This window comes from Solanum dulcamara, chromosome 8 (assembly GCF_947179165.1).
Source record: "Solanum dulcamara chromosome 8, daSolDulc1.2, whole genome shotgun sequence".
Lineage (NCBI taxonomy): Eukaryota > Viridiplantae > Streptophyta > Magnoliopsida > Solanales > Solanaceae > Solanum > Solanum dulcamara.
In genome coordinates this window covers 40085119-40111401 of record NC_077244.1, presented here as the reverse complement: position 1 = coordinate 40111401, position 26283 = coordinate 40085119, and the positions used below count along the sequence as shown (strand labels likewise).

The 26283-nt window shown below is 35.3% G+C and overlaps 1 protein-coding gene and 1 long non-coding RNA gene across 3 annotated transcripts; both read right to left on the bottom strand.

The window, feature by feature from the left end:
• Positions 1-1067: 1067 nt before the first annotated feature.
• On the bottom strand, positions 1068-13839 carry LOC129901378 (uncharacterized). Of its 2 annotated transcripts, none has more exons than XM_055976533.1 (6): positions 13739-13839; positions 12893-12992; positions 3301-3427; positions 2950-3225; positions 2733-2884; positions 1068-1612 (listed from the first exon to the last, which is right to left on the bottom strand). In XM_055976533.1, exons 2-6 carry the CDS (start codon positions 12895-12897, stop codon positions 1531-1533), a joined length of 642 nt encoding a protein of 213 aa, XP_055832508.1. In that variant the 5' UTR covers positions 12898-12992; positions 13739-13839; the 3' UTR covers positions 1068-1530. The 2 variants fall into 2 exon arrangements, with proteins under 2 accessions (XP_055832508.1, XP_055832507.1); XM_055976532.1 differs by having other exon boundaries at positions 2768-2884.
• On the bottom strand, positions 4698-9190 carry LOC129901379 (uncharacterized). Its single transcript, XR_008769827.1, has 3 exons — positions 8807-9190; positions 5913-5975; positions 4698-5572 (listed from the first exon to the last, which is right to left on the bottom strand). It is a non-coding gene; the product is annotated as an uncharacterized LOC129901379 (long non-coding RNA).
• Positions 13840-26283: the final 12444 nt, after the last annotated feature.

The window sequence follows — 26283 nt, the reverse complement described above, 5'->3', positions numbered from 1 at the left end:
CGAAAGTGAATACACAACTCCAACTTATTCATTGTCTTATGAACAGAGAGTTAAAACACATTCCAGATGATGTTTTTGCTGTTGAATTATAAGAGAATAGGCTGTTTTTTGGTCTTAGGCAATTTGAGTTTATTACGGACTTAAATTGTGTCAGCAATGGTGGTTCTTTCAATGTTGTAAATTCTACTTGTGGGTTGTTGAGCAATTATTTTCGAAACAAATCACTATTCAAAAGAATCATCTACGTGAGTTGTTTTTAGCTAAAACATTTATAGACGACGATTCTGCTGTTTCACTGGCTATTTTGTTCTTTACTAATGATTTTTTTTGTCATTCAGAACAATGAACCACAAATTAGTAATAGAGATTTCTACCTTGAGGAAAGTGGACAATTCAATTCTTATCTGTGTGGATTAGATGTCTATAAGAAGTTGCTTGATAATGTGAGACACAAACTTAATTCAACCAATCAATACTTTAGATTGGGTGGATTGCCTCTTGCCCTTCCACTACTAGAATTTCGTTGTTTTTCGACTACTAAAGTAGTCGGAAAATGGAGTTTTCCATGACTTTCTGACTATTTTAAGTAGTCGGTATATTGAAGGTCGGAAAATATTTACCGACTACCGTAATCGTACTTTACCGATTACTGTAGCCGGAAAATATTAAACTAGACCTGACCATTAAACTACCTAAATGGTCGACTACTGTAGTCGAAAAACTATTAAAAATAATAATTTATTAATTTAAACAATGCCGACTACAGTCATCGGAATAATGAAATAATTAAATATTTAATTAATATGCATTTCAACAACTTTAGTCGACATATATAACTTATTTATGATCAATTAATTACTTTTCCGACTACTATAGTAGGTTTAAATTATTAATTTATCATTCTCTTTCGATTACTATAGTCGGCATTTTAAATTTTTTTAAAAATATTATATGTTATTGCCGATTATTGTAGTCGAAAAAACTACATTTTTAATACAGAAAAATATTGTTTATATGGTGCACCACATGCTAAATTATACTACCATCCATCCATAAAAAATCAACAATAAAACCAAACATCAAATACATTCCTAAACATTCAAATTTCATTCAATATAATTGAGTCTAAAAGTTCAAGCATCATCAAAATCAAGTCTAATAAGTATTTAGTTGTTATTCAAAATGGAAGTAAATAGTTTAAAACAAGTCTTAATATCATAGAAAATATCTAAATAGTCAGAAACAATCTACTCTTCATCAAAATCAGTCTCTTCTTCACCATCATCATATTCAGCCATATGTTTCTCCATGAACTTCTGCACTTTAGCAAAGTTAGCTTCAGATGTTTGAAGTCGTTTTGTCAACTCTGAAATCTGTCTTCTCATTGCTTCCATTTCTTTCGTAGATTGAGTAGTAAAAGCACCAGACAACAATGGTGATGGAAGATACGAGGAAGGTTGTACTCCAAGCCTGTAAACTCTACCTTTCGACACACCTCTTGCCACATTTGTCCATATTGATGTAATATCATCATATGATAGTTGGGTTGTGGAACCAGCCTCGGAAGTAGGTTGTGTTTGCGCCATTCATCCAAGCTTCTTTGAAATCCAACCTGAAATAAATGTATAAATAAACGACATCGACTAAATGTATTAAAAAAACACAATTAGCTTAAGTACTCAGAAATCAAAAAAAAGTAGGATATGTAAAATGAGATTGACAGGTTGGAAAATTTGGTAGTTTGTTAGTGTTTTATGTGAAGGTCGTACTAAATTAGCTATTTGGTGGAATGTTATTGCATCTGTTTTAAGAGACTTTGATATGGATGCTTGGAATTTGTTAGGATGAGTGTAGCTGATGCTCTAAACAACGATCTTAAAACCCTTTTGAAGCTTTGATCAAATTATAACTTATGAACTATGTGATATGCATACTTCATTGCTATGTAGTTTCAGGGGCAACTTGATATAACTAAAATATGAACTGAGGTTCAATATCACGGAATTATACATGTCAAATGATAAGTAGCTTAAGTACGCAGAAATCGAGAACAAAAAGAAGTTACAATAGAAGATTACACTTAGCAGAATCTAATATCTACAATTAGCTTCAATACTCAGAAAGTGATTGAACTTACAGAAGCTAATAACAACAAGTAGCTTGTATTATGAAACCCAGTAGGGAAAATTTAGTGCCAAGAATGTAAAATAAGAAAGGAAGAGATGTCAATAAAGTGCTGGGTTAGCCTATCATTAGCAATAAAGAAAAAGGAGAAAAAAACAAGAGAGACATCAATGGCTGCTGCTGGGTTTTATTGTCTAGATCTACTACAGTGATTTGTTCTATCAATATTATGAAAATTGCTACTTTCCCTCTTTGGCTTTTCTTTCTTGTTACGGAATAACTGTTTGTAAGCAACAAAGATTCATGTAAATAAAGAAGAAAAGCCTAAACTATAGATTTTTTTTTTAATTTCCTTTTGTTAGAAATTGATGACAATAATGTCTAAGTTGCAATTTCGTATATGATAGTTGCCTTTTTTCTCCAAAGAAGCAAACAAAATCCTCATAAGCGTTCATTTTTGTCTAGTAGGCTGACAAAAATGGCAACACTTCTATGTTTGATGTCATAGTTGTATTAAATCTGATGTTTAATAAAAGTTTTCTATCCCTTTCCTGCAATGGATCCTAAGCTTATGTTAAATGAAATAACATTTAAGTTTTATAACTTACAAATGTCTCCTCTGCACGTGAATGTTATAACTTACAAATGTCTCCTCTGCACGTGACTCTACCCATTCTCCCCCTGTACCATCCTTATTTCTTTTCTTATGCGTCTCCTCAAATACCTCAACATCAGACACCTCTTCACCTTTTAACTTTGTCTGCAAAATAATAAATAAGAGTTATATAAATTTCAATCGCAGTTAGTTAAAAGTAAGGAAATTACCATTTCTCGTCGGTGGGCTGCGAAACTCATAGAACCTCCGATGTGTAAAGAGCCTCCCTTTACAGAGGCCGGAGCTGCCTTTGCTCGCTCACACTTCTTCTTAAATTCAGGAGTGTTCCATTTCTCCAATTTAAGCCATATTTCTTCTCGTAACCATCTGGGCTTCTCATTATTTTTTTGAACTTCAAACAACATATCAGCAACTCGTTTATGAGCTTTCTTCTCAAAAATGAAATTTATTTTGTTCTCATAACATGGCTGCCATGCACACTTCGACTGCATAATAAATAATATCATTAGATTAAAAATTTTATATTTGATAACTAATATAAAAATAAATTTTATTTGTACCCTAAATTGATTCCATATTTGTTCCTTGATATTGTACGGAAAGTCTTTCCATCTACCCCAAGCATCATTGAAGAATGGTTGAATAGATTCTGAAACCATATGGGAGAAGACATATGATAGCGCAAACCTACATTAAACTTAATTTATGTAAGAAGTACATTCACCAAATTAAAATTAATATAAAGATAACTTACCCATCCTTATTAGGGGTGATAATCAACCTATGATAAGCATCATATTCTCTAATATCTCAACATTTTGAGTCCTTGAACAGGCTGGTGCAGTAGTACTACTGTTAGATGGTGATGCTGGTACACGGGTTCCAATATTTGACACAGATATGCTAGGTGTTGATGACGTTGGAGATTCAGCTGGAGTCAATGATGGAATCTGAGATGAGGAGTTGCCATTTTGAGTTATATGGAAACTCGAAGAAGAATTTATATGAGGTTTGGGCACAATTTATAATCAAGACTTGTATTCTTTCCCTGAGAAGCTGTGGAATAATTTTTGATAGGTCCAGATGGTGGTACACTAAAAGATGAAGGTGGTAATGAAGTCGATAGAGGAGGAAAGCCAGGAGGTAATGAAGTCGACGGAGGAGGAATATTGGGTGGCGCGAAGTCCGTTGAGGAGGAATAGCAGATGACAGTGAAGTCAGTTGAGGAGATAAGGTGGGTGGCAATGAATTCGCCTCAGGAGGAGCTGCATATTGTTGGATGGAGTGACTTGAAGCTGGTTGCGAATCGTGTTGTTTCTTCTTAGTTGTATGTTTTCGACGCTTTACAGATGCCTTCTTCATTGCCTAAAAAGATGAGACCCTCGAATTGCTTCTAGCTTTTAACTTGAAAATCGATAAGTTAAGAATGATCAACTTATAGCCTTTAGCTCGTTTGGAATTTAAAATACTTGGCATAAAGTACGATAAACACCAAACTAGGCCAAAAAGTACTTAACACCAACCTAACACCCTCTATGTCTCCTCCTGATGCTGCAATCTAAGTATTTTATATAACTTGCTCCCTCATCACTCCTGTTCAATAACATCAGACAAAATCAAGAAAGAGATAATTTGATTTCACCCACTTTCACCAGAAACACCACAACTAGAGATGCAGTGAACAAGAATACTCAAACAAAAACAGAATTCAGATCGAAATTTGTCAACAGAACAAACCAAACAATTTAATCATCTTCATTTGATTCATAATCACTACCAAATTCTTCCTCATCACTTATTTCATTTTCTTCAAGTAATTCATCGTCACTTGTTTCATATTCATCAGTTGGGGCTTCTTCTTCGGTAGATTCCTCCTTGTTAGCCCTAGATATTCCTTCCCCATAATTATTTAGATTTGATTGAAGGACAGTAGCATCAAATTCTTCATAGATGCCTTCACTATGCTGTAATTTACCTGCTAATTCATCATCCACCATTGCTTCAACACTTAAAATATCATTTTGATACGCTACCTCCAATTCATCCTCGACTTCCACTCTCCCCACAGGTTTTGTTTTTATAACTACACGCCACAAAGATTTATTCTTGCATAAAGGATAAGGAGCGTAATACACTTGTTTCATATTTTGTACAATGATAAATGGATCATAGAAACAATACTGTCTCATATGGTTAATTTCAATTATTTTATATAAAGGATGCACCTTTGTTCCACTAGAATTAGGATCATACCATTTGCACTGAAAGAGTACTAGCTTTTTCTTCGGCCAACCAACAATATACTCGAGTTCTATAATCTCTTGAAGCACACCATAATAATCAATATCCCCTCACCTTTCTCTCACACCCCACTATGATTGGTTTTCTTGCCTTTGGACCATTCTTCTGTATGAAACTTGTATCCATTGATGAAGTAGACATTATTCTGATTCTACGATCAGGTCCCCATGCAATATCACGCAAAAATTGGACATTCACGACATCTGCGACATTAACTGGATTATGAACCTATATTGAATTAGAGAAATTTTAGAATTTTAAAAATACATATAATTGATGTTCAAATACTTAATAGTATTGGTGTGACGACCCCCTCTTCAGGCCCACATATTCAGGTATTGTTTATGCCAGGGTCAGCCAGTTCATCCCTTCCTTCACCTTGCAGGGCTTCGTGGGAATCGAACCCGGAACCTCTGGCTCCTTTACATCCCACTTTAGGGGAACGCCTTTCACCAATTGGGTCACGCCTCAGGAGGGTACCCTTGATGTGGCCAGCACTCGAAGACAATTGCTAGTCCCCAAGCGAACCACCTAGTCCAATCACACATCCGTTCATTCAATTAATCAGAAGAAGGCTTAAAATAAAGAAATAATTTAGTGGGCAACTCAAATCATCAATCTAACTCAATAAAGAAAGGTCAAGGGGTAACAAATCGAACTCCAATCTATGTCATTAAATAGTCTGACAAGAACAATTCAAGGAAATAAAATACTCAATTGACTCATCACTATCTAGTCTATGAAGCCTCTATATCTACTATCTAATTGGTGCCAATGACAGGTTCATGGCTACCTCAAATCAGAATGAAAAGACTAAACTCAATGCAAGAATAACATAAGTGGTGTCCTCCGAATGTAGGAGAGGACTCACCAATAAGCTGAGTGTGAACAGATCCTCAATGGTGCGCCTATTGATGATCTCTTAAACCTATCGCTGCATCATGAAATGATGCAAGTCCAAATAGACGTCAGTACGTGGAATGTACGAGTATGTAATATGGCAGAATGAAACGTGTGTCTAGATAGAACAATACCGGTTCAAATATCTCAAGTCATAAAGATAAGAGAGACTCAATCAAGGTGTCATAAGTCTAAAGTAAGAACACAGTTTAGACAGAGACCAATCATATACAATCCAATTCAATCCAATCATATACGATTTGATCCTATCCGATCTAATCCAATCATATACAATCCGTTCTAATCCGATTCAATCCAATAATATACAATTCGATCCAATCCAATCCAATCACATGTCATCCAATCCAATCCAATCATATTCCATCCAATCCAATCCAATCATGTACAATCCAATTTAATTTAATCACGTATTATCCAATCCAATCACATACTATCCAATCTAATCTAATCATATACAATCCAGTCACAATAAAGTCAAAGGACTCAACTCAATAGATATGCAAATTAGAATTTAGCAATGTTTTACAATTCAACTCAATCATCTACAATCACAATCAAACCAATCATATCATGCACAATCCACTCAATTTGGGAGTTTCTCTAACCGAAAAACATCACCTATGAGCCAGTGATGTATAACAAGCCGACGTTGTTGCCACGTCTGTCCATATTTTGCTAGGGTATGAATGAATCAACCAATCATGGATCCATCATTTTAGGACAATGAAATGGGAAACATCCAACTTTAATGGTCCAATCCCTTCCTACGTTGCCTACGTAGTTCATGGGATTCGAGTATGGACTATACTCTTACTCAATTCGGTGCTCAATACTCCTCCCAAGACTCAATATGCTCATATCTATCAGGTGATTAAAATACTCAAAATACTCATTTAGTCTCTTTGGACTTAGTTTCAAATCAACTCATTTAGTCTCATTGGACTCTTTTCAAAACTTAATCAATCTGGTCTCATTGGACCTTCTTTCAAAACTCAATCAACTCATCTCAATCATCAAACTCTTCTTTTTAAAATTTGATACAATCTCAACTCAATGAATGCAGTAAATATTTAATGCTTTTAAAACATAATTTTAACTCCTCAACCCAATCTCAAAATAGACGTTTTAATGTAAAAATACTCAACTCGTTTATACTCAAAATATCCATGTTCAAAATAATCATTAAAAAGACTTCTCAAACTCAACTCATGCTTAATCTCTTTCTAAATAAAAAAAATGAAAATAATCATTCTTTAAACTCAAAATAGTGCATAAATAATTTATGCAAAAACGTTCACAAATCATTTTTAAAACTCCTTCTCAAACAATCATTTATACTCATATGACTCCAACCAAATCAAATTATGCAAATCACATATCATGTAGTCACATTAGACTCCAATCCATTTCATCTCAAACATCATCATCAACATAACTTTTCATCAATCATTCTACCTATGTTAAAGAGAACCATCATTCACATCATCATCAAACAACTTGCTCCAAAATCCCCACTTATCTCTATATTCAATTTTATTCACACTCATTAACAAAAATACATCATCTCCATTCGAAAGCAATATTTACATAAAAAATATCAATCTCAACCTCAAGATAAATTATAACAAAAAGAAATCTCATCTTGGGTTCATGTGAATGAATACATGAATCCATACTCTCAACAAAACTCAACTTGCGAACACCATCAATACATATGAATTTATATACAAAAATTCATTGTAGTCAATATGTAACTACGGTTTGTGAAATAAATATGAAAGATAATTATTCAAGAATTCAAGTCATGAAAATCATCAATCAATTAATAGTATATAAAAATATTATAGAGTTTAGAAAAATTTCAAGAAAATCTTCATACAAGGTTCAAGCCTTTCACAATCTTCATCCAACACATTTATGGGGCATATGGAAGAACTCAATCCATATTTTAGGTTAGCCTTACATACCTTAGAGTAGATTTTGAAGAAATCTTGATGTTAGGTCGGAAAGCTTGAATCCTTGAGTTTTGAGGGCAAATATTGTTGGAAATGATTTGAGAGAGAAGAGGATGAAGATTAGGGTTCTTTGGAGGTGAAAGACTGCAAAATTTTACCCCAAAACATTCCAAGTTTGTATATATAGATATTAGGTAATTTTCCCAAAATGTCCCTACAAAATCTGGAAAAATCTGCGATAGCTCCACGATGAGGACTTGTCGCGCGCCTTTCTGGTCAACAAAAAAATGAAATTTGGAAAAATTGTCCAAGTTCGCCGCAGGTTCGCGACGCGGACTTGTCGCAGACCTCTATGGTCAACCAAGCATAAGTTTTGACTCCGAACTCGGAAGAATGCAATCTTAGTGGCGTTGGAAAGAAGACTCAAATACCTTTAATTTGATAGGTTATGGGCTATCCAATTCATTATATTCTAGGAGACATGGTCATTTAAAGTTGACCCTTATACAAACTCATTCGAAAACTTAGCTGATAGAAATTCTTTGAACTCGGCTTGGTGTTAGAGATCCCTTACGACCCTAAAACACATCTAATATACTTCAAATACTTAGGAATTGATCCTAACTCATATATACAACTAGAAGTCACTGAGTTCGATCCTACATGCACATGAAGAATGGCTCGAGTCTTGGCGAAAAAACATTTGGGGTGTTACAATTAGGTAGCACTTACATATTCTCTAAACTACTCTGAAAATATAGAATAAACAACATTATTCCCATATGTAACAACAAAAAAACTGTCCAACAAAATAACAATTTTTATTGGTTAAAGGGATGATGAATTTTGTTTGAAAGTAGGTATATATAGGTAATATATATATATGTACCTATGATAAGGTTGGACCTCGGGACAATTCAATAATACATGTGTTGTAGCCGACTTTAACTCCATCTCAGTTAACTTTCGCTTTGGAGTATGTTTTGGACCTCCTTTTCCTGGATGATTGAATATGGAAAAGGGTGGTAACAAAGGATCGATAATTCCTCTATCGTCATGTCGATTGGGTCTATTTCTCAAACAAGGAACATCATTTTCAAAATAGTATGAATCAAAATGAGAAGTTTCTCTTGCGAGATATGCTTCACATATCGATCCCTCTATTCTCCATCTAGTTTTTATGGTTCTCTTACTTTTGCCAATAATCCTGTAAAGTATGACTTTTAGATGAAATATTTTTTAATTCAAACACAGAAGAAAAATAATTAAAATTCATTACCTCTTAAATGGATACATCCATCTAGAACTGGTCCTCCAAGTTGTGCCTCCTGCACAAGATGAATTGGGAGATGTTCCATTACATTGAAAATGACAGGAGGAAATATTTTTGCCAACTTGTTTAAAGCTAGACAAATGTTACTTTCCATGTAATTTAGGTTCTCCACCCTCAATGTGCTAGAACACAACTCTTTGAAAAAAAGGCTTATTTCTGTAATGGGTTTCCATATTCTATCAGGCAAGGCATTAAATGCAATAGGCATCAAAGATTCCATGAAAATGTGAAAATCGTGGCTTTTCATAGACATTAATTTTCCTTCTTTCATATCGACACATCTAGATAAGTTTGAAGCATATCCATCAGGCATCTTCAAATTCTCAACCCAATCACAAATCTCTCTCTTCTCATCCAAAGGGAATGTGTAACTAGCCTTGGGCTTCTGAATCTTGTTATTAAGGTATGCCAAATACAACTCACTTCGCCTGTAATATTCTTTTAAGTCCATCCTAGCCTTCAAATTATCTTTTGTCTTGTTATTGATATCCATCACAGTATCAAATAAGTTGTTAAAAAGGCTTTTTCGATATGCATGACATCCAAATTATGTCGAAGAAGGTTATGCTTCCAATAAGGTAACTCCCAAAATATGCTTTGTTTTCATCCAATTATGTGTAACACCATAATCAGGTATCTTAGATAGTTGAGAATCCGTTACCTTAGGTAGATCCCTAACTCTGCCAAATTTCTTCAGGCGATAAAATTGCTGGTGGATCTTCAAAATCAGTTTGGTTCTTCATAAACGCACTAGTATTTCTCCTAAATTCATGATCCATTGGCAAGAACCGGCAGTGACAGTTGAACCATGAGTTCTTACCTACATGTTTCAATGTGAATACTTTTGTGTCTTCCATACAACATGGACAAGCTAACTTACCAGCAGTTGACCACCTGGACAACATTCCATAAGCAAAAAAATCATTTATAGTCCATATCAAAGCAGCACGTAATACGAAGTTCTATTTATGGAATACATCATATGTTTCCACACTTGATTCCACAACAACTTTAACTCATCGATCAAAGGCTGCATGTATATGTCAATCAAACTTTTTGGATTGTGTGGACCTAGAACAATGTAAGTTAGGAACAAATATGGACTTGTCATACGTCTCAGGGGCTAGATTATATGGCGTAACAAACACTGGCCAACATGAATATGATGCAGCAAAGTCCGCAAATGAAGTGAATCCATCAGTACATAATCCCAACCTAATGTTTCTAGGTTCACTAGCAAAGTCAGGGAACACTCTATCATAATGCTTCCATGCTTCTCCATTTGACGGATGACATAGAACACCAGGTGGTCTTTTATGTTCATAATGCCATCTCATATGAGATGCAGAGTTCATTGATGCATATAGCCTCTTTAACCTAGGTATAAGGGGTAAGTAATGCATTGCCTTTACCGGAACCTTCTTCCTTTTGACATTTGTGACTTCCTTGTAATGAGCTTGATTACAAAATTTGCAATTTTCTAAAGATGCATCATCTTTATAAAAAAAGTGCAACGTTTTTCACAATAGTCAATTCTCTCTGATGAAAGTCCCAACTTAGAAATCAACTTCTTTGTTGTGTAGAAATCTTTGGGTAAGTCAATTTTACTCGAATTAAGCTCATTCATAAGCCCAATGATAGAATCCATGCCCGCTTGAGAAATTGAATAATCCAATTTTATACTTGGCAATCTAAGAACAACAGACAACTTAGAATGTTTTGAACCTTCATATAATGGACGACTAGCTTCAGTTAACTGTTCATAGAAGCTCTTAGCCTCACCATTTGGTTCAGATTGAACCCCTGGGAACATCCCAAAAGCATCCCTCAACATTTCATTGAATCTAGAATTTTCAACATTATTATTCTCTATGGGACTATCATCACCATCAAACGTATTCTGAAAATCAACATTAGATATATTGGCATCATTCTCTCCATGAACTGTCCACACATAATAATTTTCCATAAAACCCTTCTTCAAAATATGAAATTCAACTTTATCCGGTTTCAATAACTTGACACACTTGCATTTCGCACAAGGACACCTTATTGTACCTTTTATAAGAAAATCATTTCTAGTTTTCGCCTTTGCAATAAATTCTTTAACTCCGTCTATAAATTCCACCTTCAATCCCGCACGATTAGGATGAGTTCTATCATACATCCATTTACTATGTGCAAATTCCATCTACACAAATAAAAACAGTTGAGAATTTAACTAAACAAACTAGCAACAACTCTTACTAATCAACTCAATAAAGAACACATAAAAGAGAACCTAGATTTTAAGTTAAGTTAGAATGGAAACTTGTCAAATACACACAAGTTTTATAAATAATTAGAACCACAATTTAGTCCACTACATCAAAGATATGATTTAAAGAAGTCCAAGAAATGATATTCAAGTGTTTCATTGAAATTCGAATAGGAAAGAAACACATTTCATGTTTTAAAAAAGAAACACATTAAATTTAGTTAATAGGACAAATTCCAAATAGAAGCACAATTGTGGAAGAAATAAAGACAGGGAGGCAAAACAAAGTTGAGCAATGTTCATCAAGGTTTGCACAATTTCTCTCTGTCAAATGACTATATTTTACTGCTAGAATTTTTTTTGTAATACAATTCACTAAAGCATCATTTGGTTATTAGTTTATGAGATTTACTTGTCCTTCAGATAAGTAACAACCAATTGCAAATAGATAACAATTTCAATTACACCTACCTTTCCTGGAACATCTTCTTAACCTAGAAAACCAATACTTTTGTGGGATAATGAAGCACTATGTGATGTAGGCATAATACTAAATCCCCATCTTTAGTTAATAGGGCAAATTCTGTTCACTATTCTTAAATATTACCCAGTCTATTTTCAGATTTTGCACCCATTTGGTGCTAGTGGTGTTAAAGAGACAAGAGATTAATAGTTGTATATAAAGGGCAATTCAGTACATGAAGCATATCGTGTTCAGACAGAGTCTAGAAACGGTGTGATGTACCCAAAAAATCTATGGTAATAAGTGACGTTGTAATTTGAGTAGTAAGTGACTTTTGGTGCTAAATATATGCAAATCAAGAAGTTTATAATGTAGCTTCAGATAAAACCTTAGTTATAAAGAAATAAGGCTTTGCAGGTTACTCAAAAAAGCCTAATGGCAAACTTCAGATATGCTGGAAGCAAGCTTTGGTAAGAGTTCAGATCATGCATTCTGGACCACATGTAGTACATTGCTATGTAGAAGACAAGGAATCACAATTCAAATAATTTATGACATTTATCTACGACTTCAATACTATATCCGAGAGAAAGGAGATTCAGAAAGTATTAAGAAATATCCAAACGTCAATGGATGGGGCTTGGATAGTACTAGAAGATTTCAACACTACACTCATAGTAGAGGATAGAATATGGGACTCCGGTGCACCATACAAAAACTGTGGACTTCTAAGAATGCTTAGAGGATACAGGTTGTGGGCATGAGTGTCCTACTACCAATTTCTCCGAAAATAAAGCAAAAGAAGAAAAAAAAGGAAAAGAGGAAAAAATTCAATGCTAAAACATATAAATAAATTGAGAATCAAACCTTGCGAATGTTTTATAGTAGAGTATGGTGTGACATTTAGACCAGAAAAGAGTACCTCATTCAGATTTTCAGTCGATTGAAATCTTATTCAGCAGTACACGCCCATGGTAGAAAAGTTTTGCTTCAGCAGCACACGCCCATGGTAGAAAATCCCACTAGGATAAGTTAATAGAGATTAGCTAAATGGCGGTAATTTAAGATTTATGTTATTGAAATTAAGATTTATATTATTGAACTTGTATCTTATAAGATCAAGTTCCATAACTTCTAAACATTTTCTCAATTAATAGTCTCTATCTTACTGGCAAAATTCGTCAAAAAGAAATAATAGGTGGAACCAAACATAATCAGACTTATTGAGGAAAGAAAGGCAAGGCTTAGAAAAAAAAAAGGGAACTTTCACATTAGCCAAAGACTTGACTTCTTGACTCTACAGTATACCAGGCAATTTCTCATCAGTTTCAGGACCAAAGTCTCCAAAAATGGTTGACTTAACCTGTAGAAAAAGAAGCTATACATCCAAAGCTGGAAAATAAAAAGGAAAAGGTTCTAGTCACACCCCAAAACACAACTAAAGGTAGTTTGATAATGTAAAAAGAACACTGCATACTAAGCAGATAGCTTCATATCTCCTCTTTATGGTTAACAAACCAGTCTTCCATTTGCTCATTTCCTTACTAGAAATTACCAAGAAAGTTTAATTTTTCAAGTTTGGCGGTCATGTATATATGGTGTAAGGTAGAAATATTTGTAATGTTCCAAGTCATCTTCTTCAAAATTTTGAATAAGAAACAAATCATTAATCGACATCCTAGCATATGGAACACTGACCCGTCAATTTCATCACTAATATTGTAACAATAGTGCAGTATTACGATTAAAGGAGGGAGAAATTACTTACCTCAACAGAATTGAAGCCCTATTTGGCGAAGGTGAGAGAAGCGATGAGAGAGACGAGGTAGCGTGCACAGAAAATTGTGGGAAAACTGAAAATTAGAAATAATATTACTTTACCTGACTACAGTAGTCAGAAAATTAAATTAATTTTTAATTAAAAAGAATTGTAATATGGCCGACTATGATAGTCGCTATTTTAATCATATTTTTTGATTAATTTTAATAAATTTTCGACTACTGTAATCGAAAATTGGTCAATTATTTTATTCACTTTATTTTATAAAACTTTACGACTTCAGTAGTCGTAATCACGGTCGGATAAAAAATTCAATAATATAGAATAATAAGTTACCGATTACAGTAGTTAGTAAACTATTCAGATTTCCGACTACGTATTTTTAGTCGGCAGTTATAGTCGAAAAATAACTTATTTCTGGTAGTATTCAAATTTGGATATTTGAGTATTGCTCAAGAGTAGATGAAGATTTAGCTATTCGGATTTCTGATTCCATTCCAAGAATCTTGAGGCAGAAAACAATTGCTGAAAGGTCATGGCAAAAACATATTGAAAATGGAATCTTCATGCCTACGAAAAACAAGGTATATGTACAAAGTTAATATAACTTTAATTCAACTCAAGTTAATACATCTATTTCTGTTTTCTTTATTTTAATTTTAGTTTGATAGCATAGTGGCAAGTGAAGACGAGGTATCTAAATTCTAGCTTCCTGAACCACATGATTACCATTCTGAAATCTGGAAATTGCAGCCAACAAGATTAAGGCATGGTCTAGATATGTTGCCCATTGAGGTTACAAAGTTGAGAAAAGAAGTTGTAAAGTTATACGCAAACTTGACTTTAGGCTTTATTTTTAACTGTTATTCTAATACTTGTGTTATGTTTGATTATATACTAGGCAACCGAAAATCACAAAGCTCTTGAAGAGAAGATAGATTTAGAATTTATTCAAATGAAAGAATTTGTGGTGAATTTCTCAACAAGCAGTTATTATTGGATATTTCTTTGTTGTTTACTAATAGAGACGATGGTTGTTCTTTTACTCAAAAAGTTAGGAAATCATCTAATAAAGAGGACGGCAAGACATTTTCGGGTGGATTAAATTTCAATGGGGGTTTGTTATGTTTTTTTATACATCTATAACACACTTTTAATTCCTTCTACTTGTTTTGATTTTGTAAGAAATTGTGTTATGAATCTTTCCACATGATGATTTCATTGTTTAACTTTGGAATCAAGAGTCAGTTATCTTTAGTCGATTGAAAAGGAAGAGAGTTGCCCTTTGATTTAAAACTTTATGTTTTACATGTGTATGTGTGCTTATCAGAATTTACGATTTTCATTTCACTCTCATAAACAATTGTTAACAGGTTATTTTTGTTAGCTCTAGGGAAACTGAGCAATGAAGCTCTAGGAAAATTATAGCTATTTTTAAGTGTTAGTCAATGTGATCTGTCAGCTTAAAACAATTTGATCATTTTGTCTTTTTGAACAGAGCCCAAACTTACATATAGTTGTTTTCTTCATATCTAAAGGAGGTGTACTAGACTAGAGGGAAGAATATATTAGGAGCTGTAGGGAAGAGGCATGAGTAGTCTATTAATTAGTCTTATTTCTCATGTCTTTTCGTACTCATCTAGGAGTAGAACCTGGTTTTTACTCATTCATTAGCCATAGTTTCATTTATCCTGCCTTTGATCAACATATTTTTTACTCTTATTGAGATTGATATACACAAGTTGCATAAAATAATGTCGATGTACTCTGCTTTTTTAAGTAGCTGGATGACTTAGACTATTTTCTTTAGTGATGAGAAATGAGTCAAAATCAGGTTGCAGGTAGATTTTAGTGACGTAAAGCAGCTTTACATTGTGGAACTTAAGCTTAGTATGGAGGGCACATTACTTTCTTATAGAGTGCTATATATACCTAGAAGAAAGTAACAAGTCGTGTATGTGACATGTTTAAATTATTACCATATATTGAAATTATTTTCCCTCATCTAGCATTGTAATAAATTTTCATAAGAGTTTCTTGTATAATTCTTACAAAACTGGTGCCATATCACTGTTTTAATATATTTTTCTTGTAATAAGTTTTAATTACGTACACAATATTCTTTTCTTGTGTTGATGCATCCGTACTGTATCAAGTGGGCATGATACTCAAGTTGTAGGATCAAATTAACATGAAAACTCTCAAGTCCTTAAAGCTTTAGTAATGAATTCTGAAAGCAAAATAGGTAATGAATCATTTTATACAAATTTAATAGACATTTCATATACTTTTTAATTCAACTTTCTTATTTGAAAATGTTTATGTTATGTACAGATAAAGATGTTGCAGAAATTACTATTGAACAAATTTTATCTAAAGTTACTGCTGATATAATTGATATTTATTTTATTTTGAAAGTTCAGATAAACTTCTTTTCTTTGGTTAAGAGTAGATATATTATTTATATATTAATAATTTCTGCGTGAAGTGCACTTAAATATTTCCTTTGCGTGTAGGCCAAGAAGTTGTTGATGTTAATGCAGTTGGGGCATAACCTAATGGTCTGTAGCCAACAAAGATAACCTAGATAGTGGTGCGTCTACTCATTATGCAGATGCGGTAAAGGGTTGTCAAATATCTGCGCAAACCCTTGATGACCTCGTTTGTTTGATGAAGATCTTTTCCAGATTTGTTGGGCAGAGGCATCTTATCTGGAAAAAAACCTTGTTGATCAAAAAAAAAAAGAAAGTGACACCGAAGAACTGTGGAAGAAAAGAAAATTCAGAAAAGTTAATTATATCTCTCTACATACAATATTTTGAATCTGGAGGAATTTTATATGTAATATATTAGATATTTGAGATAAAACATCCTTTTTCATATGCAATCGAGGTAGGTGATGAATCTGATTTGATCAATTCATTTACTTAGTGGCTTTATACGGGTTCAAAAAAAAGGTAATTTATTAATGTTTGTTATTTTATATGTCATAATTTTTTTTTTATCTTAAAGGAGTTAAGCTAGCATTTGAATTAGATTTTTGCAATGTAAAAGGAAAAGACTGATTTTTCAAAGTGGCACATTCTGGACAAACATGGTCTGATGAGGTTAGTTATGTAAACTCCAGTCGAACACCCTCAACATTTCTGAATCAACTTCATCTCCCGCTGCTTCTTTTTTCCACCATGATTAATTTTTCCATTCTTAAAGTCTCTCTCTGAAGTCTAATTGAGTCCAAGTGTAGAATTTTACCTTGAAATCAGACCCTTATCAAACCCTCAGCTTTTCCAAGCTCTCTTTGGATTTTTAAGGTCTTCACTGTGATTCTGAAAAAGGATCCTAATGTTTTCAGCTGGAGATCAAAATTTTGAAATTTCGATGCCTCCATGATTTCTGATATGGTCGGATAGTTGTCTTCAAAATTTACACTATTTGTTCTTGTTTTTTGATCGCTGAGAGATGAACTACTGGAGAGTGGAATCTGGGAAAAGAGGGATATAGGATAAGAAATTTTGTGTTTGTAGATAGTGGTATTCTTGGATCAGGAAATCACCTGGATTTTCAGTTAGATACCAATATTCAACTAGAAAGTAATGTAGCCTATATGTGCATAGCAATTGTGAATTACCAAAGTCCTATCTTGAGATAGGCAGTATTAGTTATTATTTTTTTGGTTTTCCACATTGTGTTTGGTACCCACTTTAATGCTCAAGTCGACGCTCTCTCTGTGTATTTTTAACTCATTGCAACTTCTCTTTCTTTGCTCCTTCTCATTGCAAATTAGTAATTTTACATTATGATTTTAATCTTTTACGGCATCATGATGTCATCTTTTATCATCTTAGAAAAAAAGGAAAGTATGAAACCAACAATGATGTTTGGTTTACAACTACTGATTGTCTTCAAGACAAAGATTGCTCATTCTTTCTTTGAACTTTGTGATGCTCATGAAAAATAAGAAGCACTTTAAAATTAAAGCTTCTGATGCTATTGCTGAGTATATATGTGGATGTCATTTGTTGATAAGTACCCTAGGGACAAAGTGGATTATGCTCTCTTTTTCGTAAACATTAAAAAGGGCCATCATTTATTTTTTGTTGTGTTTGATATTGCTGAAAGGTGTTTGAAGGTGTATGATTCATTTCTGGCTAGGGGTGCAGGCGAATTATCAGGTTCAAAACGTCGTTGGCATGATTTCATCTGTTTTACCATATTTACTTGTGTGTGGTCAAGTTCTATGAAAGCGTAATAAATTGAAGACATCACCTAAATATAGTCAGAAAAATGAGTTGGAGAACATTCAGTTTGGATTCATAACTATAGGGGTTCCTAGACAACAAGATGATTCACTATAAGTTTAAATGTTTACCAAGTAGGTATTATTTTTTGTATTGATCTTGTTAAACTCAATAGTATTTTGATAATGATTTTATATTTGAATTTTGTAGGAACTATGGAATTTTTGTTGTTGCATTGGCGGAATTAGTTAGAAATGGTCAGAATATTGCAAATCAACAACCAAAATTCAGACAGTCTCCGAAAGAGGTTTGATGCTCTACTATAAGAATATGCAAGAATGAAGCAAGAGAGTCTCCTTCAAAGTGATGATGAAAGACTGCATAACTAAAGAAATATAGTTATATTAGATAATATGCCTATGAAAAATATATGGTGCAAAAACAGTTTATAATTGGTGTATTCATTACATTTTGAAGATTGTTTTGTGTTATCCAACTGTGTTGTGTTATCTTTTTTAAAGTAATTTTTATTCATGTAAAATTCACTTTTAATACAGATTTCACTATTATGAGTATTCCTATGATAAGCTGCATCCTATTTGAAAGTATAAATATTTTTTTTTTCTAAGATGAGTTGCATCCTCTTGGAAAGTATAAATATTTATTCTTTTTTTTTTACTCATGTTGCTCTGTAGTGTGTGATACATATATAATACATAATGCAGACTTCAATTTTTTAATACATTTAATTAATACATGTGTAATACAACGCTAATTTATAATGTAGCTATGCTTAACATGTAGTGTATTTAATTTGTAATGTAATGTTAATTTAAATTGTAATACATATTTAATATGTGTTTAATATAGAGTTAATTCAAAATGCATGTGTGACCCTGTGGTACACGGTACACCAAAGGTCTTGAATATATATCTTCAGTTTTTAAAATATATATTTTTAATGCACGTGTAATACAACGTTAATTTATAATGTAGCTATGCTCAACATGCAATGAATTTAATTTGTAATGCAACGTTAATTTAATTTGTAATACATATTTAATATATGTTTAATACAAAGTTAATTCAAAAACCTCTTACCCGCAATTTATTATTAAATATATATTAAAACTGAATGTAGTAAAAGTTAATGTTAAGGTGTTGCAGTGTTATGAAACTGAAATGGGGTGTTAGATATTATTATTTCAGAACAAGTTGTCTCATTAATTATAGGAGGTGCAAGACTGTTGAAACTTTGGCATGTCTTGTTCTTGAATTGACTGATTCAGTTGTTGTGACACACAAAGGGTATTTTTTCATATCTCTATGTTTCTTTTAGATTTCAACATACACTTTTAACCCATGTCGTTATGAATTTGATTGGAGGAGACCTTTCATCTGTCACGCCCCGGGAGGGTACCCTAGACGTGGCCGGCACTCGAAAGTCATTTCTGGCCTTCAAGCGAACCACTTGGTCCAGTCACACTTTCATTCAATCACATTCTATCGGCGGAAGACTCTATTATAGGACTACTATCCATAATCTAGGGCCAAAGACCAAACAACTATCAAATCAATAATCAGCTAAAATAAAACTAGTCAAAACGAACAAATCAACATTTCCACACTCTAGTCTATGAAGCCTCTATCAACAATTCAGGAGGTGCCAATGACAAGTCCATGGCTACCAACGATCAAAATAAAGGAAATAAAACAAAGTTATAAAGATGATATCGGTATCCTCCGGAAACTGGAAGGACTCACCAACTAGCTGGAAGTGAGAAGATCTTCAACGGTGCGTCGGTTAATGATCTCTAGTACCTGTCTCTGCATCATGAAATGATGCAGGCCAAATGGCGTCAGTACATAGAATGTACGAGTATGTAAAATGGCCGAATGAAACAAACATCAAGGAAGAATCAAATCAACTCGAAATCTTAACCCAATATAAAGAACAACTCAATCAAGTGTCCTAAGTCTAAACAGGGATATGGTTTAGACGGGACCGATCACATACAATTCAACCCAATCCGACTCAGAGTACTATCAAGACCTCTATGGAAGTTTCTCTTATCCGACAACCATCACTTATGAGCCAGTGACAGTACAACAAACCGACGTTGTTGCTGCGTCCGTTCATACTTTGCCAGGGTATGAATGAATCAACCAATCATGGATCCAATCCAAAAAAGTCCTATAATGTTAGGACAATAATTTTGGGGAAACATCCGACTTTAATGGTTCAATCCCCTCCTACGTTTGGCGACGTAGTTATTGGATTCGAGCTATTACTTACTCTTATCCAATTCGGTGCTCGATACTCCTTCCAAGACTCAATGCTCATAAAACTCCATCCAATCAACTCAATCAAATCATATCGACAAGTCTCATTTGGAACCTTGTCAAATCATCAATTCTATCACAATCAAACCTCTTCCAATCATACTATTCGATCAATCTCAATCGTGTCTTTCATGAGTAGTTAAATATGCATTTATAACAACATACAAACCTATCCAATCGCTCCACTATTCATTTAACACATCCTTTGGGACTCATCACAACTCCAAGATTCTAAATCAACAATTTAAGGTGAGCAACATATTTAAGAAAATTAACATATTTAGCATAGTCAACATAGTAAAGAAAGATCAATGAAAATATATTCAACCTCTCATCTCAATCAACTCATACCAATATATAGCACATCACTTTCTTGACTTCACAACATCAACATAATAAAAAATTAGTTTAATAGATGAAAAAGACCTAGTTGGACATAAATCTACAAATAAACTCCATTCTTATGAACAATCAATCTCAAAGAAGATATAGGGCACATGGGTGGACTCAACCCATGCTTTGAGTAGCCTTACATACCTTGGTGAAGAATTTGAAGAAATCTTGATGTTGCGTCTTCAATGGAAAACTTGAATTCTTGAAGTTCTTGAAGGCAATCCTTGTTGGAAATGGATTTGAAGGAGAAGAGAGGGGATTTCTAGGGCTTTTAGAGAGAGGAATGGACTGAAAATAATGGTCCAAAATGTCCCAAGGCTAATGTATATATAATTTGGGAAATGTCCAATTTGCCCTTTCTCCAAAAATCTAGAAAAATGGGCTAAAACACTCCTGGCGCTATAGTGGCGAGCCAAGTCGAATATAGGCTTAAAACATGCACATCTGATAGTGGCGCGTCGCGCCAAGGACCAAACTACTGAGGCTTTTTTATGGCGCTATAGTGGCGCGTCACACCCTTACAGCGCTAATTCTAAATTTTCTGAGTTCTGGAAAATAGTCTTAAAAACCCTGCACATCCAATAGTGGCGCGCCGCGCCAGGGACCAAACTACTGAGGCTGGTTCCTGGCGCTATAGTGGCACGTCGCGCCACTGCGGCGCCAAGCCCAGGTTTCCTATAGTTACAACCCAGGCCTAAAATTCTTGCAGTACTAGTTCGTCTTAGGATAATCATAACTTTTGACTCCGAACTCCAAAACTTAAATCTTGGCGGCATTGGAAAGAAGACTCGAAGACCTTTAATTTAATAGGTTATGGGACACCCAGATCGTCATATTTCAAAAGATATGGTCGTTAGAAGTCGACCCCTTATACGAACTCATTCTAAAACTTAGCCAAGATGAATTCTTTGGACTTAGCTTGGTTCTAGGGATCCTTTGTGACCCCATATCACCTCTAACACACTTCAATTACTTGGGAACTCATCCTAACTCATGCATACATTTCACAATAGTCGAGTTCGATCCTACACGTACACGAAGAAGGGTCCAAATCTTAGTAAAAATTATTAGGGGTGTTACATTATCTCCCCCTTAGAATCATTCGTCCTTGAATGATGAGTAAACCAAGGATGGACTCGAGCTACAAATCACAATCAGAATTCAGTCATTCAACCAATCAAATTCTCAAAATAATTTACTATCCGAACTCAAAATGCACATACGAATTCAAGTCAAGAAAATGGACATTACCTTCAACATTCTCATCGATGGGCATGAATAGATGCGGATATTTAGCTTTCATATCTTCCTCCGCTTCCCATGTGGCTTTCTTAACGAATTGATTTCTCCATAAGACTTTGACTTAGGCGATCTCCTTGTTCCTCAATTTGCGAATTTGGTGATCAAGAATTTGGACCAGAACCTCTTCATAGGACAAGCTAACCCTAACTCCAATACTATTAATGGGGACTACCAATGAGGGATCGCCCAAGCACTTCTTCAACATTGAAACGTGAAATACCGAATGAATAGCGGGTAGCTCCGAGGGTAACTCCAACTCATAAGAGACACTCCCAATCCTCCTCACCACCTCGTAAGGACAAATGTATCGAGGACTAAGTTTTCCCTTCCTTCCAAACCTCATGATTCCCTTCATGGTGACACTTTCAAGTACACCCAATCATCCACCTCAAACTCTAAGTCTCTCCTCCTCACATCGGTGTAAGATTTTTGATGGCTTTGGGCTATCCTTAGCCTATCTTGAATAACTCTCACCTTCTCCATAGCTTGGTGAACAAAATCAGGCCCAATCAACTCAACTTCACCGACCTCAAACCACCCAATTAGTGATCTACACCTCCTCCCATACAAAGCTTCATAGGGAGCCATTTGAATACTCGCATGATAACTAATATTGTATGCAAACTCTATGAGAGGTAAGTGATCATCCTAATTTCCTTTGAAGTCAAGTACACATGCCTTCAACATATCCTCCAATGTCTGGATGGTGCGCTCCGCTTGGCCATTTGTCTAGGGATGAAAGGCCATACTAAGGTTCACCTTCGAACCCATTCCCTTTTGAAAGGATCTCTAAAATTGGAAAGTGAATTGAGCTCCTCTGTCTGAGATGATAGACAAGGGAACCCTATGCAATCTGACGATCTTCTGAATGTATAATTTTGCATAATCTTCTGCAGTGTCGGTAGTCTTAACTGCCAAGAAGTGAGCCAATTTTGTCATCCTATCCACAATCACCCAAATTGAATCATGTTACTTTTGGGACCTCGACAAACCCGTAATAAAGTTCATATTGATCATCTCCCACTTCCATTCTGGAATTTCTATGTTTTGAGCTAACCCACATGGCCTTTGATGCTCAACTTTAACCTGTTGGAAATTCGGGCACTTGGAAACAAATTCCACGATCTCTCTCTTCATTCAACTCCACTAATAAACTTCTCTCAAGTCATGATACATTTTTGTAGATCCAGGATGAATAGAGTATCTAGAACTATGCGCTTCGGCCATAATCCTTTCTCGCACATCATCAACATCTAGGACACACAATCTATTTTGGTACCTCAAGACACCATCTCTCCCTTTGGTAAAAACCATCACCTTTTGTTTGTGAACAACTTCCTTCAATTGGAGAAGGATGGGATCTTAGTCTTACTTCTCTTTTACCTCTGCCATTAGTGAGGATGCAGACCCATCCTGAACATTAACTCCGCCTTCATTATTCTCTTCAAGTCGAACTCCCAATTGAGCTAGTCTCTGCACCTCTTTAGCCAATTCTTTCCTCCCCTCCTCTATATGGGCAGTGCTACCCATAGACAACCTGCTAAGAGCATCAGCAACAACATTAGCTTTACCTGGATGGTAGAGGATGCTCATATCATAGTCCTTGAGTAGCTCGAGCCATCTCCTTAGCCTTAGATTGAGTTCCTTCTAGCTGAAGATGTATTGTAAACTCTTATGATCGGTGAACACGTCAACATGCACTCCATACAAATAGTGGCACCAAATTTTAAGAGTAAATACCACAGCTGCCAGCTCAAGGTCATGAGTTGGGTAATTCTCTCATGAATCTTAAGCTATCTTGAAGCATAGGCTATCACCTTTCCCCTCTGTATCAACACACAACCCAAACCAACCCTAGATGCATCACAATAGATCACAAAATCCTCTGTTCCATCGGGCAAAGTTAGAATAGGAGCAGTGGTCAGTTTGGTCTTCAATTTATGGAAATTCTCCTCGAAAGCATCGGACCATTTGAACTTAGCCTTCTTTTGGGTCAGCTTGGTCAATGGTGATGATATGGATAAGAATCCCTCTACAAACCTTCGATAATAGCCAGCCAAACCCAAGAAGCTTCTTATATCTGTTGGGGATGTGAGTCTAGGCCAATTTTTCACTACCTTAATCTTCTGAGCATCAACCTGAATACTATCTCCAGATATAATGTTGCCGAGAAAAGCCACTAATGCAAGACAAAATTCACGTTTGGAGAACATTGCATACAATACCTATCTTTCAAAGTTTGCAAGACGACTCTAAGATGATAGGCGTGCTCCTCCTCATTCTTGGAGTACACCAAAATATCATCAATGAATACAATCACAAACATATCAAGATATGGCTTAAATACTTGATTCATGAGATCCATAAAAGCTGCAGGGGCATTGGTCAACCCAAAGGACATAACCAAGAACTCGAAATGGCCATAACGGGTCCGAAAAGCTGTCCTTGGGATGTCACACTCCCTCACCTTCAACTGGTGGTAGCCCGATCTTAGGTCTATCTTTGATAAATAAGTGGCACCCTGAAGTTAATCAAATAAATCATCTATTATGGGGAGAGGGTATTCATTTTTTATGGTGACCTTATTTAGTTCCCTATAGTCGATATATATTTTAAGGAACCCATCTTTGTTTCGCACGAATAGGACAGGCGCACCCTATGGTGAGACACTCGGCCTAATGAATCCCTTATCTAACAAGTCCTTCAATTGTTCTTTCAACTCTTTCAACTCAGCAGGAGCCATTCTATATGGAGGGATAGAGATAGGCTGGGTACCAGGAAGGACATCGATCCCAAAGTAGATCTCCCTATCAGGAGGGACTCCAGGCAGATCTTCGGGAAAGACTTCAGGAAACTCATTGACAATTGGGACTGCTTCAAGGGATAGAGGCTCAATACTATCATCTTTCACTCGGATGATGTAATAAATACACCCTTTCGAGATTAGTTTTCTGGCCCTAAGGTAGGAAATAAACTTACCCTTAGGCACGACAGGACTACCCTTCCACTCTATGACAGCCTCATTCGGGAATTTGAACTTGACAATCTGAGTCCTATAATCAATTGAGGCATAACAGACATAAAGCCAGTATATGCCAAGGATCACATCAAAATTGACCATGTCCAATTCAACTAAGTCAGCCAAGGTATTCCTGTGATGGATTGACACAGTGCAATCTCTATAGACTCTCTCAGCTAAGACAAAATCACCGACGGGAGTAGCTACACTGAAAGGCTCAAGAAGACATTCAGGAATTTTATTGAATTTACTAGCCACGTAAGGAGTCACAAAAGATAGTGTGGCACCCAGATCCATCAAAACATAATAGTCAAGAAAGGAGACTCGTATCATACCCTTCATGACGTTTGGGGAGTTCTCCTGATCTTGGCGACTACCCATGGCATATAGATGGTTTGTAGCTCCGCCCGTACCTGAATTAGTGCCCCTCTGATTACCTCTAGTTGGTGGTGTGGTGGTAGAATACTGGGCTCTGTTCCCCCATGTTGGACACTCCTTTTGAAAATGGTCCATTTGGTTGCATTTATAACAACCAACCATTCCCGTTCTGCACTCTCCTAAATAGAGCTTACCGTACTTGCCACATGGTGGCTTCCCTTGCGAACCTTGACCCACGCTAGCCTAGGATTGAGAACCCTGAGATCGGACATTCTAGTGACTTTGTCCCTGCCGATCATACCTATTATGCAGCGTACATACACTTGCGGTGGACGAGGCAAAGTTGGAAGGCCTCTTCTGGAAGAAGGACCTGTTGCCCTTGTTCTGGCTCTATTCATTCTTATGTCCCACTTATTTTGCCTTCTTGCTCAGATGCTCCTCCCTGTATTTCCTCTTCTCATCCTGTACTTGTTGAGCATACACTATTAATCTTGAAATATCCATGTTGGAGATTAATAATTCCGCTTTGCACTACCTCTTTACATGTCTTCCCAATCCGGAGACAAATTTCCTCATCTTCGACCTCATATCTGGGACCATATCTGGAGCATATCTGGACAGTTGGATGAACCTCAGACTGTACTCTTTAATGGTCATACCCTATTATTTCAAATTCACAAACCCTTCCATTTTTGCTTCCCTCAATTCTCTAGGAAAGAAGTGGTCAAAAAAGGCTCCCTCAAATTTATCCCACACAGCAGGTTCAACATCCTCACCTCTACCTTATTCCCATTGGTTATACCAGATATTTTCCATATCCTTGAGCTGATAAGACACCAACTCAACTCTCTCGATCTCCG

Excerpts from the sequence above, each read along its gene's own strand:
- LOC129901378 (XM_055976532.1), bottom strand. Across the intron at positions 3,226-3,300 it reads AAATATGGAATCAATTTAGG|TCGAAGTGTGCATGGCAGCC; the intron begins GTACAAATAAAA and ends TTTATTATGCAG. Across the intron at positions 1,613-2,767 it reads CACGTGCAGAGGAGACATTT|GTTGGATTTCAAAGAAGCTT; the intron begins GTAAGTTATAAC and ends CATTTATTTCAG.